The 16,669-nt window shown below is 34.0% G+C and overlaps 1 protein-coding gene and 1 long non-coding RNA gene across 2 annotated transcripts in view; one reads left to right on the forward strand and one right to left on the reverse strand.

The window, feature by feature from the left end:
- The window catches only part of RAB8B (RAB8B, member RAS oncogene family), a 101,813-nt gene extending 96,674 nt beyond the window's left edge, over positions 1–5,139 (forward strand). The window contains exon 8 of the mRNA XM_074234338.1: positions 446–5,139. Coding sequence (XP_074090439.1) covers positions 446–538 — 93 coding nt within the window. The 3' untranslated portion in view covers positions 539–5,139. The remainder of the gene's footprint in view (positions 1–445) is intronic.
- On the reverse strand, positions 2,070–16,640 carry LOC141521603 (uncharacterized). Its single transcript, XR_012478022.1, has 2 exons — positions 16,586–16,640; positions 2,070–15,761 (listed from the first exon to the last, which is right to left on the reverse strand). It is a non-coding gene; the product is annotated as an uncharacterized LOC141521603 (long non-coding RNA).
- Between the last annotated feature and the right edge of the window lie 29 nt (positions 16,641–16,669).

Genomic DNA, 16,669 nt, shown 5'->3' on the forward strand with positions numbered 1-16,669 from the left:
AGTTCTTTCTGGTTTTAAAGTGTGCTTAATCATAAAAGTATCTCAGTGACATGCAATAGACAATTTTGATATCATATTTTAACTTGACCACTGAATAAACCCTTTGAATATAATGCTTATATAATAATGCTTGATATTTATCTTAGATTGTAAGGCTATATTGGCAGTGCTATTATAATTAGACATGTCCTATTTTCCATTGCCTATTATTTCTTTAAATATGGGAAAAGCTTCCTATTTAATACAGTATTAATCTAAATGTTCTTTTTTTCCTTTGTCTCTTCCCTCCCCTCTCAAAGGAATAGGTTGAAGGGTTTTGCTAAATATCTTGTAATTATTAGCTTTTGCTAAATATCTTGTAATATGATAGTTTAGTCTTTTAGGATAATGGGGTATATTATGACTTCCTCCATTAATTGATTTTATTCTGTTTTCTTCTTTTTAGAATGACAGCAATTCACCAGGGGCAGGAGGACCAGTGAAAATAACAGAAAGTAAATCAAAGAAGAGCAGTTTCTTCCGCTGTACGCTCCTTTGATAAACTCTTAATAATAGACTGCAGCACACCTAAAAGAACCTTTCCTGCTTTTCTTAAAGCACAGGGTCTTGTAGCCCCAGAGACACAATACCACCAAGCTGCCACTGAGAGCTTCATGGAACTCAGACTTCTTTTAAACAAAATACAACATGGATTATGGCCATGTGGTCTTTCAGCAGGTCAGGCTCCTTTCCTCAAACTTGGAAGAAGTGAAGTGGAGACACATGCAGGAGTTAACTTTTTGTTTGTTTTCTTGCCTGTTGCAAAAGCTGCTATCTTTCTTTTAACTTTGCACATCAGTGTTAATTCTTGCCTGTTAACAGCACAGTTGTACACTCGTATTTACATTGCACAGTTTTGTCTTGTGAAGTTCTTAACAGATTTGTGCATTTTCAGGGAAGTTTACAAAAGAGAAATTTTTAAATTTATAAATTCAGAGTCTTCATATGGTTCAAAGAGACAAATGAGATTTGTAGTATGTTCTTCGAAAGCCTCTAGTCTTATATAAATTTCTTAAAAAGAAAAGTTAAATGTTAAAATGAGTTGTTTTTTTTTTAATTCAAGAAAATGCGCCAGTCTGTACAGAGCCTAAAACTTCCTTTCTTAAGAATATAGGGCTTTGCTTCATTCTTGTCTATTTCACCTCAAAGGTTTTGGGAGAATCTAAGATTTTAATTTTCTAAACTTCTATCCTTTCTTTTTAGTTTGCAAAAATTGCTCTAAATCACTTTTGCCCATTCTAAAAATATTTGATGCAGCGTGGTATAATGGATGATGGTTCAGCTTCTGTGTACCCACAAGCAGTCACTTTACCTCCTAGTCAGGGTCCCAAGTTACAGACTAATTGCCATTCCTTATTTGTGGGGGGAGTTTCTCCAAGCAAGCTCTCTACTGGTGACCATACCTGACTCTACTATGATACATTTTCCTCATCCTCCCAGTTTTTTTCCTTAGCCTCCTCTTCTCTTCTCCCTTATCTTAGCTCCTCACTTTCTGTGTATTAAATGTCTTTGACTTCCAAAAATGACATTTAAAAAAAAACTGAGATCTTGAAATTTTTTTTTATACACAGTGGTTTTGTTTTGCTTGTGGCTCCTCCATAAGGCAATACTCAAAATTTTCTTCTTGGATTACAGCCCTTTTGCTTTTTGGTATCTCCTTTATACTATTTGTAATCTGACCAGGGTTAGCAGGAGTTAGTTTTTTTAGCTTGCAGAAAACTTACCTGTATAAAGAGAACAACCTGAGTAGATGGTGTAATTTTAGAAAATTTTAGGGAGTCGGATTTTAAAGAGACATATATATATATGCCTATAGTGAACAGTGCCCTTTCAATAAAGAAAAACATCAACAATGTTTTTACTTTCAAAACAGCTATTAAAAAACCTAGTTCTCACATTCTAAGTTACCTTGTATAAAGGTCGATGGTATTATTTTGGGCAAAGCTAACCGGAAACTTGCCAGCTTTTCTCACTGAATTCCTCGAATAACTTTGCAGATTTTTCAAGGAAAATAAAATGTTTATGGAACAGAAATAAGATACATCAATGGTTATTAAGGTGCCAAATTCAGGTCAGTGCAAGCCTAACAATGTATTTAATATCAATGTCATAACATGGAAAGAGGATAAAAAGGATGTCTAGGTGAAATGTATCCCTGTTAGGAAATTTTTTCTTTGTATACTTGCTCTGCTTTATTAAAAGCACTATCATAATTGATGGGTAAGAGAAAAAAATTGATTGTCAGAACAGAGAATTTTGTTTGAAATAAGATTTGTCATTAAGATGCTTTGACTGATTTACTTATCTCCTTTTTTTCCTAAATTATATACATTTCATCAGCAGTAAATATGCAAAAAGCTTTTTCTGATTGGTGTTAAGATCTTAATACTAAAAAATCATCAACCTCATAAGACTCTGTAGTCACCTTTTGTAGACTTGATGGTTGAGGTGTTTATAGATGAAACAATGCTCCCTTTTGCTGTATCCCATATAATAATGCTTCCTTATAACTTGACAATGAATCATTATTTGTTATTAAGATTGATTTTTTTTAAAGAGAAAAAAATCATGTTTAAAAACATCCTTAATCATTTTGTGTATATGTATCATTTTCTAGAAAAGAGTCAAGTAGTTAAATTTTCTTTAAGGTAGTAAAGTGCTTTCTATAAAAGCAAGTATTATGACACCATTTATGAATGTAATTATCTTTTAGTAATTTACCTCTGACTATTTGGTGTCTTAATACTGATTTTTATCTCAGGGGTTGTCTGCAAACCAAAACTGACATATTCTGTGGCTAGTAATGTTGTTGGTTTGTTTTAAATAGAATGCTTTGCCTTGGTTCTATTTTCTCTTCGGTTTTGTCCTGTATATGTTAATGCATAGTCTCCATGAATTTCCCTCTGAAAGAGCCTATGAAAGTTTATGAGTCCAAAATTTTAGCTTTTTGAAGTAGCAGCCATTTGGGGTATTTGCTCTGTTGTATAAAAATGAGATATCTTTTGCTATTTTCTTACATTTAGCCATGCTAAATTGTATATAGATTTGAGGTGAGACCATAGGAAATTTCACTTGATGCATGGTAAAAATGATCCAGTAAATATTTCATTTTGCTTAATAATGTTCATATGTTTTTTTTTCTATTTGTAGAAGGATTTAATAACAGATAATTTTGTCTGTTCCCTGTTGAAACTGAGGACTTTTAGTTTCACGTGCATATTTTTTGGTCTTATAAAGTAAAATGCAGATATTTGCAGCAGTATTAAGTGGTTCAATGGCTGCACTTTACTATCAATGTGCTAATTTTTTTTATAATGGTTGATGTAGACCTTTTCAAATATAGTCTGAGAGTGTCAGACATGAAAAATGTGCTGTATCTAAGTAGCATGTAAATCATTGATTGTACCATTTTGTTGGGAACCTATTTTAGCTATATTTTACTTTAGAAACAGATAACAATAAATTGTATGTTTTGCCTGTGCATCAGTTCCTGGATGCTACAGGTTTTCTTACTATCCATATAAACATTTTGTGCAGTCTTTGTAAGCTTTCAGAAAACTATTATCTTTACTTTGAAGGATTTTTAAAATCTATACCTCAGTTTGAAAACTAGTATTCTAATATCTACTCGAACAAAGGTGAGCCAGCTGTTATACATTTTACAAAATAGTAGATTTATGTTTTGTCTTAAATTAAAGGCATCAGTAGTCTTTAGGTGGACATTTCAAGGTTTAGACTAGAACCTATTATGTCCAATAATGCAAAAAATATATATATTCCAGCTCTTTTTAAAAGTGTAGCTGTGCAATATAGATAAATTTCTGCAAAATTTCCTTCAAGATTACAGTTTAAATTTTTAGGTTCTCAATCATCTCTTTTATGGCTAATAAAACTTTGAATTTATGATCAGCAAGTGAAACATATATTAAGATTTTTTCTTTTTCTTCATTTTCTTTTTCCATGACCAAGACTGTTTTATAGAAATTTAATACTTAACCTTTGAAAAATGATCTTTCATACTTACAATTTAAACCATATTTGGTTTACTTATGTAGAAATTAGGGCATTTATTTCTAGTTGACTTTGCAAATGTCTCTTTTTAGAAAGAGCATTTCCTCTTCTTTTTTGCACCATCTGAAAGAAAAGGGATGCCTCAACATGTGACCTACAGGAACAGGATGTTAGTGAAAATCATATTCTTCAACTTGCAGTTTTATAGTATAATTAAAATGTTTTTAGGCTAATAAATTTGATGTTTCTTGTTCTCTATGAAAACTTTTAACCTTCATTTAGTGAAATGCGCAAATATGAAGCTTAAGAAACAATTATTTGTAGTTATTTTCAGATCACTTTATCTCCTATGCTTGTGCCACATTTGATTGCATTTAATTATGCCAAGAAATAACATAATTTTCCATTTCATTTTCTTAGTTTTCACTGAATTTAATTATTGCAGTGCATTCCTATGGCCTTACAAATGGGTGTTTTTTGTTCATTTGCAACTGACACTGCTGACATCAACTTCTTTAATGCAATATATAGTTTAATTATCTGACTAAAAAACAAAATCCTAACAGAAAAGGCTTAGTTTTTCAATAGATTTACCCTACCCTTTGTGTATCTAAGCACATTTTATCTTTGCTTCAAAAGCTCAATGTGAAAAGCTCCTGCAGATAAATGGACTTGTTATGTGGTTAAATTGTTTGAATCTAAATCATTAACTGTGTACTGATATTGATACTGTGTTAAAAAAAAATAATGAATTTTATTCCATGTCAACTTTTTTTACAGAATATGTCTAAAAATAAAGACTACATAATTATGAAATACATTCCATTTCATTTTGTTGTTTGAAATTTCCTTCAATCTACCAAGAATGGAAACAAATCTTAGCTGACATATGACTCATTATTTTCAATAAAAATGAAGAGACACAATATTTAAGCAACTCATTGCAATGGAGTTTGTCTCTTAAACAGATTTTTGATTGTTTTGAAAGAACAAGGTTAGGAAGATAAGTGCTTAATATAGCTGCACAGAGAACCATATATATGAAACTATAAAGATGAACAAGGAAGCAGTAAGGAATAAAGGATTTTAGTTTTATTCAAATAGGATAAAGTAAAAACTTTCTTAAATGTGAGTTATAACTTTTTTTCCTTTCTAAGACAAGATTTAAATAATGAGATGATTATCTAAAGAACACTTTTTTATGAGTAGGGAATGTTATGTGAGTGATAAAAAAATCAAATACTTGAATATACAATTATTAGATTACTTGGGAAAAAAGAATAAAGGTGACTGGAATAAAGTCTGGGTAAACTGGCAAAATTAATTTAAATAAAAATTTTAAAACTAAACATATGAGGAAGAAGAGGGGGTTTTTTCTTTTTTTTAGGTTTTTGCAAGGCAAATGGGGTTAAGTGGCTTGCCCAAGGCCACACAGTTAGGTAATTATTAAGTGTCTGAGACCGGATTTGAACCCAGGTACTCCTGACTCTTAAGGTCGGTGCTTTATCCACTATACCACCTAGCCGCCCCTTAGGTTATTCTTTTATATAATTAATTTGTGAAACTTACTTTCAAACTTGGATCATTAAATGTCATTTCCATTTAGATAGTTCTGAAAAGTTGAAAGGCAGAAAAGGACATTAGCTCTCTAATTTACTGTATCTGCTGGTTAGAAAGTAATTCTGATCTATATAGAGGCTGCTGTTCAGTTGTTTTTTAGTCATATCTGACTCTTCATGACCATGGCGTTTTCTTGACAAAGATATTGGAGTGGTTTTATCATTTCCTTTTCCAGCTCATTTTACAGATGAAACTGAAGCCAACAGGAATAAGGGTCTTAACTAGGGTCATCCAGCTTGGAAGGATCTGAGACCAGATTTAAACTCTGGAAAGATGAATCTACTTGATTTCAGGCCTGGTACTCTATTTACTGCATCACCTAGCTACCCACTATTTAGGGGACAAAACTCTAAATTGTCATCACACTGACATTTCATTTCTGAACTCCAATGCTCCTCATTTTACAACACAAATTGTACTAAAATTGTAATTCTTTCAAGGCTATTTCCTACCTTCATTTAGAAAAATAGTTTTTGTTTCAGTCAGCCAAGATCCACCTTTTCATCCTTCAACCCATTTCTCATTTGAGAATGCAAGAAAAACAAGGTCCATTACAATTATATATAGTCAACTCAGACAAGTTTTCACATTGGCCATGTCCAAAACAATTTTCATCTTATTTTTCATTTTGTGTATTTCACCTCTTTCTGGGAGTGAGTAGTAGGTTTTGTCATTAGTCCTCTGGAATTATGGCTAATGGTTACACTGCTGAGAATTGAATACTGTTCCTTCACATTTAGATACTTGTTCATCTATTTTTCAACTTATGGGGACCCCTTTAAATCCCCATTCTTTGAGACCTCACAGAAAGTATAAATATTTTTGTTTAACTTTAGAGTCTATTTTGTTTCAGACTAATCCCTCTATCTGCCTTCCTCTTCTTCTCCCCTTTCTCTTTAATTCAATGTAATATAATGCCTATGTGTTCTTTCAACCAATACAGGAGTGGGGTTCAAATGTCAACTACAACCTTGATTTCTTCCTCTTTGTATAAACGTTTACTTGCAAATGATATAATTTTCCTTAACCTTTCTTTCTCTTTCCTCACCTGTGTATTTCTCTTCCTTTCCCATTCTTTTAAGAATATCAAGCCATAACACAATCACTCCTAGGCCTTGTTACTCTTTTGACTTCCTGATAATGATAGTTAAGAGAAGTGTATCATGTCTTCATATTTGATTATAAGCAGTTTGTCTATGTTTAGTCCTTTATTGTTGTTCATATGTGCCTTTTTATATTTCTCTCTACTCCTCTATATTTGAACTTAAATTTCTAGTAAGCTCTGGTCTTTTCATCAGAAGTGTTTGGAGACCTTGTTAATTAAAGGTCCATTTCTTTTTCTATAGCATTATACTGAATGATTAAGTTAGTCTTAGTTATGAATACATATTGTTTGCCTTCTGGGATATTGTATTCTAAGTTTTCTGCTTTTTTAATGGTGACTGCTAAATCATGTGTGATCCTGATTGGCTCCTTGGTACTTGAATTCTTTCTTTTGGTTGCTTGCATATTTTTCTTTGACCTAGAAATTCTGGTATTTGGTTTTCATGTTGCTAGTAGTTTTGATTTTGGAATTTTTTTTTAAGGTTTATTTTGCAAGGCAAAAGGCTTGCCCAGGCCACATAGCTAGGTAAATATTAAATGTCTGAGACCAGATTTGAATCCAGGTACTCCTGACTCCAGGGCTGGTGCTTTATTGGAATTTCTTTTAGAAGATGACTAGTGAATTCTATTTCTATTTTTGCCCTTTAGTTCTAAAAGATCTGAGTGATTTCTTTCATGATTTCTTAAAATAGGATGCTAAGGCTCTTTATCTGGTCATGTTGTTCAGCGAGTCCAGTGATTCTCAAGTTTTTTCCTTCTAAATTTTCATGTCACTTATTTTTTGCTCTACCTTAAAATTTTTTCCCTAAATTTTAGTCTTTTGATTTTATGTTAATATTTTTTGTTTCTTCATTAAGTCATTAGTTTCTGTGTAGCCTGTTATAATTTTAAGGAAATAAGTTGCATGGGCAATGGTTTCTTCTTGTGTCAAACTTATTTCCTTTCCAATTCTTACTTTCATTGCTCTTTTCATTTTTTTCCCTCAGGTGTTTTTGTTTTATTAAAAATATTTTTAGGGGCAGCTAGGTGGGGCAGTGAATAGAGCACCAGCCCTGGAGTCAAGAGTACCTGAGTTCAAATCCGGCCTCAGACACTTATTACCTAGCTGTGTGGCTTTGGGCAAGCCACTTAACCACATCTGTCTTGCAAAAGCCTAAAAAATAAAAATATTTTTATCTTTTTTTCTAAACTGTCACATCATTTATTCCAGGAATTTTGAATTTTTCTCAAGTTGTATATTTTCACAAGGTTTTACTTGTAAATATTTGGAAGGCATTTTTTTCTTCTGGGTTTGTGGTTTTGGTTCCTTCCCATCACACTTTTTTTTTTTTAATGGTGGAATTTTTTTTTTTTATTTGCTTATTCTTTCAGCCTACTTCTTGATTTCAGGATTAAAGTTAAGGCCTTGCTCTGTACACTTCTGAAAAAAGATCTGAGCTGGGTCTTGTTGCTGATTTCTTGAAATTGTGTATGGTGCTATTCCAGATCTCAGAAACAGGCTGGGCACCTGTAAGCTTTAAATCCTCTCACAGCGAGTACTTTGATTAAGGAAATGTGTTTGCTTCACTTCCTTTTCTGACTGAAAATTTTGTATCATGGTTTGGGTCAGAGCAAGAGTAGACTACTACTGCCAGTGGGAACTCAGAACAGCAAAATTCTAGGTTCTGTTTCAGTTGGGTATTTTTGCCCTCTCTGTTCCTCTGCAGGCTGGCTCAGGTGCTAGAAATGAGATATTGCCCGGCTCCCAGTGTCCGAGCCTCACCCCTACCGCTGGTTTCTGAGCTTACTTATTTCTGGTAGAGGACCTCCTTACTGGGCAATATGTGGGTCCCCATTCCCCCAGTTGGTGCTTTTAAATGGATCTAGTGCACTGGATTTATGACCTGGAACTGATTGGAGAGCAACAAAATTGCCATTTTATACTTTTTTCCCCTTCACAGTGCTCCAGAATGGATCTAGTAGTGCCCTGGGACAAGTCTAGGACTTCCTCGTCTCTGATACACAGTTTCCCTAAGCATCAGAATACTTCAGGTCAATGTACTTGACCCACCCCCATTTCCTTATACTGATTTGGACAGTAAAAATGATTGTGACTTTGAATCTCCCCATCAGAATTCAGTCTGGTTCTGGCTGAAGAGTTATGTGGAACCCATTGTTATTGATGTGCACATTGTTCTCTTGGTTTCCTACCACTCTGCCATGTTGGCTCTTCATCTCTTGGCCATCTTTATGTTTCATTTCTTCCCTTCTTCCTTCCTTTCTCCCATCCACTTCCATACTGAAGAAAGGAAATTAATACTTGTTGAGCAGCTACTATGTGTCACCCATTGGCCAAGTATTTTATGAATATATCATTTGATTCTCATAACAACCATGGAAAGTAAGTCCTGTCATTATCCCTATTTTCCACTTGAGGAAACTGAGACACAGAGTTTAAGTAATTTGCCCAGGGTCACACAGCTAATAAGACTAGATTTGAACTCAAGCTTTCCTTTTCCAGAAACCAGTGCTTTGGCTACTATGTCACTTGATGCATGAGAAAACAAAAAAAGCCAATCCAGGAAAAATGACAAATTCAACTTCTTCATTGTTTTTATTCAAGAATAATATAATCTGGGAGCAGCTAGGTGGCACAGTGGATAGACCACCGGCCTTGGCGTCAGGAGTACCTGAGTTCAAATCCAACCTCAGACACTTAATATATTACCTAGCTGTGTGGCTTTGGGCAAGTCACTTTAACCCTATTGCCTTGTAAAAACTTAAAGAAAAAAACAATTTTGGCTCTACAGAAACTGTCAGTTATACTATTTCTTAAATCTAAGTCATAAAATTTAACATGATAATGGGTAACCTAATTTATCTTTTAGTTTAATATTCTGTAATAAATTCATATATGGAGAAAACACTCAAAAGAAGTTTAACACATATCTAGTTTAAAAATAAATGTAGTGGGGGTGGCTAGGTGGCACAGTGAATAGAGCACCGGCCCTGGAGTCAGGAGTACCTGGATTCAAATCCAGCCTCAGATACTTATTACCTAGCTGTGTGGCCTTGGGCAAGCCACTTAAACCCATTGCCTTGTAAAAACCAAATAAATAGATAGATAGATAGATAGATAGATAGATAGATAGATAAATGTAGTACCCCATGGAACTTAAATGCCTTTTAAGAAAACTGTAGAAATTGCCCTTAATTAAATGGTGAAATGTTTTTCTGAAAGTAGCACTATATGTGCAACATAAAAAGCTGATGACTTATCAGAAAGAAAAATATTAGTTTTAACATATTCCTCATATAAGCTATTTTCCTCTCTAAGAAAGTATCTTCCTTTAAGGAACCAGACAAGGATAGCTCCACAGTTATTGAGAATTGTATTAATCATTTTCAGTTGTGCCCAACTCTGTGTGACCCTATTTGGATTTTTTCTAAGTAGTGGTTTGCCATTTCCTTCTCCACTTATTTTACAGATAAGGAAACTTAGGTGACCAGGGTTAAGGGATTTGCCCAGGGTCACCCAAGTATCCAAGTCTAGAGTTGAATTCAGGAAGATGAGTTTCCCTGACTTAGGTCTGACAGTAGCCACTGTACCACCTAGTTGACCCATTGAGAATTAGTAAACATTAAAATCCAAGTAAGTTAGCCTTTCTTATATAGTACATAATTAGTGCATATGCTCTGCCTTTTATAAAAATAAATTATCTGGAAGCCTAAATCATCTGAAAAAAGGCTTCATTTCTTTCCAACACTATTTATTCATAGGGCATGAAAATATTCTGTCTGAAAGATGTCAAACAAGACATCTGAAAGTTATCATCCATTGAGCTTCCTCAATTCCCTTCTTCCTTACCTTTAAATTACTCACTCTCTCTCTTTTTTTTTTTAAGGTTTTTGCAAGGCAAATGGGGTTAAGTGGCTTGCCCAAGGCCACACAGCTAGGTAATTATTAAGTGTCTGAGACCGGATTTGAACCCAGGTACTCCTGACTCCAAGGCTGGTGCTTTATCCACTGCACCATCTAGCTGCCCCTTCTCTCCTTTCTTGTCTTGAAGGATGGTTTGATCTTCATCCTGACAAATGTCAATATATCTAATTCCTTAATTCCATCTTTTCCTTCTTCCTCCACCATTTTGTTCCATTAATCAACCTCATCTCTCCATCTCTACTGGTTTCTTTTCCCTTGTTTAATAAATTCAGGTCTTTGATATTTGAAAAACCTGCCCTTGACCTTTCTTCTCTGAGGAATTACCTACCCAAAATTTAAAAAGCATGTACTATATTCATTGCTTCCTCTTCTTTACATTCTTTTTTAACCTGCCTTCTCTTTACATATGAATGTGAAGAATGAAATAGGTTTCCTAGTAACCAAATTCAATGGTCTTTTTAAAGTCTTGCTCTTCCTAGGACTTTCTGGAGCATGTAATGCTAAGGTCTGTGATGACTCACCCTGGAATTCCAACCATAAGAGCAAATCCCCACTTTGGTCTGTACTGGATCTATGATCCAGAACTGGGTGGTGAGTGATAAAGTTGCCAGTTGGCACCTGTTCCTATACTCTGTCCTGGTGCACCACCGCAGTCTTTTTTCAGTCTCTGGAGACTGGACAAATCTCCTGAGTGAACTCCTGGCCAGACGCATTCTACAATGTTCAAAAAATCTCTTTATCTCCCAAGGCCAAGATAGGAGTAGAAAAATGAGTCACTGTGACTTTTTCTTAAATTTCTCCAACAGGATTTGGTCCAGTGCATTTTCTAGATGCGTTTGGAGTTTTAGAGAGGAAGGAAATGTGCTAAAATTCTTCCTGTTGCTCAACATTTTGGCTCTGTCCCCTGTAAGCAATCATTAAACATAATGATTTCAATTCTGATCTCTCATATCTACCACCAACCTATTTCTGTTTCAGATGCTACTATTCTAACTTGAATTCTCATCAACTCCTCTGAACTACTGTAACATGCTCCTAACTAGTCTCATACATTGAGAATTAGAATAGACCTTAGTAGTCATCTCCTCAAGCAACCTTATTTTACAGATGAGGAAACTGGAACACAGAGAGTATGAATGACCTGCCAGAGGTCACAAAGGTAATAAGTATATTAAGCTCATTTAAGATATTAAATTAGGATTCAATCCTGGTCATCCTAATCCGAGGTGCTGCAACTGTACCACACTGCCTCCCAGTCTACTAGTCTCTTTAGTCTTTCATTTTACTCATTATAATCAAGACTATTTAGCTTTTAATGCAAAGGTCTGATCATATCACTATGTTAACAGCAGCAAAAACAAAACAAGAAAGTTTCTTTAACACTGAATAAGCTTCAAACTCTTTAGTTATCTTGGTCTTTTCAGGCTTTCTATAACCTTTATACAGTTTTATTTAACACTATTTAACAGTCTTCATGTTATCTACATTTTAAGTCAAACTTGATGAATTGATGTTCAGATCGTGTCCATACATACTATAATGCCCTTGCTTCCACCTTCACCTGCTAAAATCTAAGAGCCAGCTTGAATGCCAGTGCTTCCTTGAAATACCTTGAATACCAGTGCTTTTTTGAAACCTTTCCTGATCTTCCATTGAGGAATTTGTCTTTCCTTTGAACTCTCAAAAGAACTTGAACTTTTTAAAAAAACCCTGTATTTGGGGGCAGCTAGGTGGTGCAGTGGATAGAGCACCAGCCCTGGAGTCAGGAGTACCTGAGTTCAAACCCAGTCTCAGACACTTAATAATTACCTAGCTTGTGGCCTAGGACAAGCCACTTAACCCCAATTATCTTGCAAAAACCTAAAAAAAAAACCCAAAACAACAAAAAAACCCTGCATTTGACTTGTATCTTTATCTTCCCCACTAACCTGTAAAATCCTTGTAAGCAGGGACTTTTAGGTCACCTATCATCCCCCCATGCTTAGCACACAATAACTACACAAATGATGATTATGGAATGAAAAAAATGATCTTATTTAGAAAATATACAGTCATTAAGAGATTCTGTTGATAGTGCTAACAAAATGACTTGGCTCTATTTTTTTCCCTTATTGTCAAATAAAGTAGAGTAATGGTAATAGGAGAAAAAAAATACCAAAGGAATTTCAAATATGATAAGCATTGTAACTACTGCATTTAGATACTTAGAATTTTAGAGAAAGCTGATAATTAAAATAAGTGCTCTATCAACTATCTAAAATGTTTCAAAGTCATCTCTGAACAAGCCTAGCAGCACAGGAATGGGAATTAATATCTAAATCTGGTTTTGTCTTCATTTGATCTTTAGGCAAGTCAAGTCACCCCTTCTCTGGATCTCAGCTCCCTTACCTACAAAATGAGAGATGAACTTGATTTCTAAGAGTCATTTCCATTTCCAAAATATGTAATCATGTGAAACAGCACTTTGATTTACCTAATAGAATTTGTATTATCCTATGTTCATTAATTGTTCCTGAGATAGTGCTATCATTTTTGCATTTGGTGTTGTGTTTTAAAAATACGTGGATATAGTAACTACAGCTTCATGGTAATATTTCTTGTTTTCCTGTTTATATAGGACAAACAAGGAATTAACGTGGCTACTTTCCAAAGAAATTAAATAACAATTTATCCCTCCTCTTGACCTACTTTTCTTTGTTATAACCATCATCTTCCCTTTTTCTCTTGCATTGTACTTTTTCCGTAATCCAATATTGCTCTCAGAGTAAAAGATTTAGTTTAATTACAAGAGTATTTAATGGCAACTTGTCATTCTCTCTTTTGTTTGATTGATTTTTTTTTGGTAAGATTTTATTGTACCTTCAAAATAAAGGCCCTGGTATGATTAAGGAGACCAAGGTCATAAGGTTATTTCCCAAACGATCCAGTTAACTTTAATCTGTTAGATAGCCACAAACTTTACTCCAAATACTAGTTTTTTTAGCTGTACTACTTTTTATTAGGGGAAACTTGATAATTATCTATTAATCCAAGCAAATATATTAGCACTATTGTGAAGACAATTGAGAAAACCATTACTTAATGCAATGATCTCCACCCAATATCAATTGGCAACCTTAGTTGGTAGACAGACCTCTCACTTTAGTAACTCACCAAGTTACTAAGTTTCTTCCTCTCAGCCCTCTCCCCAAACTTTGCTGGCAATGAGATTCCTGAGTCTATATTGAACAAAGTCATCTGCAACCCTCTTCTACATAAGGACTTTAGTGCCAACATGGTCCTTGCCCCTCCCTGGTGATCTCAAACCTTGAGGGAAATGAATAGTATCTTCTCATAAAAAGATCAGCGATTGATACCTTGATCAGTAACATTACTTTCAAATAATGATAGCAAAAATTTATACGGTATAGTGTTTTACATTTTATAAGGGGGAAAAATGCTTTGCTTGTAGCAACCCCAAAGTTAACATATACTACATTCTAGCTTGTACTTATTTGTACACCTTTGATCTCTTGTGACTTTATTGTAAGCTTCTTAATGGTATGTCTTGTGGCTATGTTTGTATTCCTAATGTCTAGCACTGTGTTAAATGTAGATGGCATTTAATGTTTGTTGAATTTAAAGGAAGTGAAGCAGGAATACGCCCACATACTTTTGTCTGATCTTTCCCAACTTTACTGTCATGATGAAGATTTAATTCTAGGAAGGACAAGATGGTAGGAAACTAAATTCTCCTAATAATGTTTTTAAAGATCTTTAGTATCCTAGGAAGCAGCTTTGTTGGGCCAGAAGTTAGGCAGACTGAGTTCATACTATGGAAATATGTGTAAAATAGTTATACATGTATAACATATATCAGATTACTCACAGTCAAGGGGAGATGGGAGAGAAAGGAGGCAGGGAGAAAAATGTGGAGCTCAAAGGCTTACAAAAAAAAGGATAATGTAAATTGAAAAGTTAAAATGAAAATAATTTTAAAAAAAAGACCTGAGTTTAAATTTGGCCTCAGACACTCGCTCACTGTATGATGCTAGACAAGTCACTAGACCTCTTTTTGCCTTAATCTACTGGAGAAAGAAATGGCAAACCCCTCCAGTATCTTTGCCGAGAAAACAGCTGAACACAAAAGAAAAACAATGAGTATACTTAGGCCAAGATTTATTCTTATTTGCCTAAACCTTCCTATTATAATTTTTTTTTGGATTATAACCTAGTTTGTATGTGCCATTTGAACATATTTCTTCCATGTCATTGTTGCACAATTTTTCTGAAATTCTGAGTTCTCAAAAAAAAAAATTTGAATTTACAAATTGCAGTTAATATCTTGTCCAGCTGAGGATGATGATTATTTTACAGAGGAGGACTCAAGACTTTACAAATGTGGATCTTTAATTTTGGATCGAAAAATATTTGTAAAGCACTTATCATCACATTTGTTCCTCTTTTCCTAACCCCACTGCCCACTAAAAACAATCACTTGACTCAGTCACTCAAATTATGGAAATGTTTCTGGTAAGTTTTCTATACTGCTGTGTTTTTACCTTATTCCTAATGCTCTTCCCCTTCTTAAGTCTTCCATTTAGCACTGGTTTGTACCTTTCAAAACATGAGAATCTTTTATACATAATGTTTTTTAAGAATGGTTCTCCTGCCTCATATAAATAGAAGGGAAACAGGATTTAAAGTCCAAGTTCTATTTTGTGCATGTTGGCAAATGGAAATAAATGGAGTGCAGGTATTCCACAAAAGATGGCCCTTTTGCCTTGCTGGAGTAGTTCAGAAGTCCCAAACTGCTCCAGTCATTGGTTGAATGTATTTAATATTTTTCTGCTAAAATATCTATGTTTAAGGCAGAGAATTAGAGAGGAGGGGCATGGAGCCCTAAGCAGAGCATCACAATGAAGCTCCAATAAAAAAAAGCAGAATAATCACTTACGACTCTAAGCAACTTTGCTCTTTCTTCAGACCTACGTGACCCTGACCAGTCAATTCATCTGTTCCTCATTTTGTTTCCGCAAAAATGAGGACCTTGTTCCAGCCAATGGTCCTGGATTGCTGGTGAAGCCTATAGCCCAATTTTCAAAATAATATATTTAAAGGCATCAAGTAAAAATGCACAAAGGAAAGTAGTGATAAGGAAATAGGAATAATGAAAACTATGTATATATATATATATATAAAATAAGTTTACCAACATATATATATCTAAATATATCTCTCTCTATATGTTTCTATCTCTCTCTATCTCTCCATATCTCTATCTCTAAATATATATCTATATCTCTCTATATATAACTCTATATCTCTATATAAATATATCCATATCTATCTCTATATTTATAAATATATCTATATCTATCTATAAATATCTATGTCCATATCTCTATGTAAATATATCTCTATCTATAAATATATCTATATAAATATATATCTATATCTCTAGCTCTATAATATCTATATCTATATATCTATACCTACAAATAATATCTCTATATTTATATAAATATATCTCTAAATATATCTCTATAACTAATCTCTATGTCTATAAATCTATATCTGTAAATATCTCTCTATCTCTAAATATATCTCTATCCATAAATATCTCTATCTCTCTATATATCTATAAATATCTCTATCTTACCTATATATCTATATAAATATCTTGGTCTCTATGTCTATATCTATATCTCCATCTAAGTATGTCTCTATATGTTATCTATTTCTCTATCCATATCTCTATCTCTATCTTTCTATATAGCTATCTCTATATCTCTATTTCTACATATATCTCTATCTCTATATCCATATCTATTATCTATATCTCTGTCATCTACATCTATATATATATGTATCCATATCTGTCTCTCTCTCTATCTACAACAAGTTTACCAGCCTGGGCTAGGAAGGCCGGAGCGCCCCGAGCACGTGCCGCCCTCGCCCCGCCCCCAGGCGCACAATGCGGCGCGGGATTCG

Source organism: Macrotis lagotis, chromosome 4, assembly GCF_037893015.1.
Source record: "Macrotis lagotis isolate mMagLag1 chromosome 4, bilby.v1.9.chrom.fasta, whole genome shotgun sequence".
Lineage (NCBI taxonomy): Eukaryota > Metazoa > Chordata > Mammalia > Peramelemorphia > Peramelidae > Macrotis > Macrotis lagotis.